The sequence below is a fragment of the Austrofundulus limnaeus genome, unplaced genomic scaffold, assembly GCF_001266775.1.
Source record: "Austrofundulus limnaeus strain Quisiro unplaced genomic scaffold, Austrofundulus_limnaeus-1.0 Scaffold42, whole genome shotgun sequence".
Lineage (NCBI taxonomy): Eukaryota > Metazoa > Chordata > Actinopteri > Cyprinodontiformes > Rivulidae > Austrofundulus > Austrofundulus limnaeus.
Genome location: NW_013952444.1, coordinates 2192329 through 2194308, shown reverse-complemented (window position 1 = coordinate 2194308; position 1980 = coordinate 2192329). Strand labels below are relative to the sequence as shown.

General features: G+C 40.0%; 1 protein-coding gene across 3 annotated transcripts in view; it reads right to left on the bottom strand.

The window, feature by feature from the left end:
* The window catches only part of abcd4 (ATP-binding cassette, sub-family D (ALD), member 4), a 12200-nt gene extending 10370 nt beyond the window's left edge, over positions 1–1830 (bottom strand). Inside the window, exons 1-4 of one of the 3 annotated variants that reach the window (XM_014007545.1) lie at positions 1474–1830; positions 1177–1295; positions 831–958; positions 319–458 (exon numbers count right to left, since the gene is read on the bottom strand). In XM_014007545.1, the coding sequence (XP_013862999.1) occupies positions 319–458; positions 831–958; positions 1177–1295; positions 1474–1514 (428 nt within the window). In that variant the 5' untranslated portion in view covers positions 1515–1830. Of the gene's footprint in view, positions 1–318; positions 459–594; positions 613–830; positions 959–1176; positions 1296–1473 lie in introns of those variants that run through there. The other 2 variants (XM_014007542.1, XM_014007544.1) reach the window with 2 other exon arrangements.
* Between the last annotated feature and the right edge of the window lie 150 nt (positions 1831–1980).

Here is a 1980-nt window from a genome sequence, read left to right as displayed (position 1 = left end):
CTATGGAGGCTGTGAACTGTTGCCCTGTTTGGTCTGTTTCTGATCCTCCATGCTGTCACAGACACTACCAGTGGACGGGATGGGCGGGGCTCAGTCTAATGATCTATATTCAAGTCTATGACGTCAGACATTGGAATCTTAAAACAAGCTTTGTCGACGTTAAGAGAGTGGGACACATTCAAAGAGACTCCATTTAAAGCATAAGACTGCAGCTTGATCACAAAGTGTAAAATTTAACACTGATCTAAAATTCAGTTAATTAGTCACAAAATTTCCTTCATTATCATTTGAATAATGCTAACACAATAAACTGCTCACGGGTTATCGATGTCCTCTCGGAGCACATTGAGGATGTAATAGACTCTGCCCTGGAAGTAGGCCGAGTGGAGGTCCTCAGTCAGCGTCCTCCTCCAGCTCACATACATCTGGTTGCAAATGTACTGGTCCAGACTCTTCAGCTGTGACAACAACAACAACACAAAAACATCGAAACTGTGTGCATTTTATGCTGTGATCCAAAATGACCAGAAAATTTAAAGAAACACAATCTTTGATGAAGTGTGTAAAAGTACAAAACAAACATGTCAAGCTGACCTTGTAAAGTTTTTATAGACAAATGCCATGTTTTAGGTACAGTACTTATTGTCTAAAACTGACTGCCATAAAGCTAGACGGCTGTGTCGGCTGTAGACTTTAAACCGATCAAAAGCTGTCGACAAAGAAAAGGGATCAAAGGAACAAACAGCTGACTGCGGGCRAATTCTGGGGTGAAACAATGGAATCCATCAAAAGATCTTTATCCTGTGTGACTTGCTGTCACATCAACTTACTGAGGAGTTCAGCAAAATGAGCACCATGGCCGCTCCCACCAGACTCCTGAAGCCGGGGTAATCTTTGTCTGCGAGCACGTTGTAGAAGTGACTGGGGAGGACACCCACCTGGTAAATGATCAGCTGCTCTGATGGCAAAAAAAAAAAAAGTTGCATTTTTCAAAGACAGACTCGTAAAACAACACTGAGACATGAGTTAAAGGTCTCAAAGAGCTGCAGCTTTACAAAGCATTTTAAAGCCAGTTTGACCTGATTATTTTCATTTGTTCCCTTTTGTCGAGAAAATTGTAACAACTTCCTTATTGCAAAACATTTAGCAACTGCAGCTTTTTTTTTTTTTTTTTACCTGTTAGGGTTACACCTAGCAGCGTCCCGAACATCAGGACACTTTGACTGGTCCATGATGGAAACAGGACCCTCTGGATGCTGCAGAACCTCTGGACAAACCTCCAGTCTAGTTTTGGTCTGAGTTAAAAACACAAAACAAAACAGAAGTATGTTGAAACATTCATTCTTTTTTCCGAGCATGATGCAAGTTTTTGCAATACTAGAAATCTAAGAACAATAAAATAAAATAAAAATCACAAGAATAACATGATTGTTAAGTTTTCAGTTCTAATTATCAAACCACATTCATTTTTACCTTTTTGTCCCTCTTCCCTTGGTGTTCTCCTGACGAGGCATCTGCAGGAAACTATTATTTCGCAMCCCTCCAAGTTAAAACTTCTCATGTGTTGTCCGATTTTTTTAAAAGGTCAGGAAAAAAATTAACTTCCTCGAGTGACTGGCGCTGATGAGACCAACAGACTGGTAACACCGGCGAGCGATAACAGCACTTAGCAAAGGGCAGTTTCAAAGTTTATCGTATTTTTATGAAAATACTTCTTGTTTTCTTGTTGTAACGAAGCTAAGAACGCGGTTTAAACTCGTGACTCACTTGTACTCTTGCTGTCTGCACTGCTACTTTCCCCTTTCACCGTGGGCTTCAGTGAAAATCAAATGTTTTGGTCAGCTGCTGATAAACTACRAACTTCCGGTTTGTCTGGTTTCCGTTTCTATTTTTCAAAATAAAAGCTTGAAACAGATGTTGATTCATTACTTATACTCCAACAATATGTACTCAACTGCTATATTACGAGAGGATTAGGAC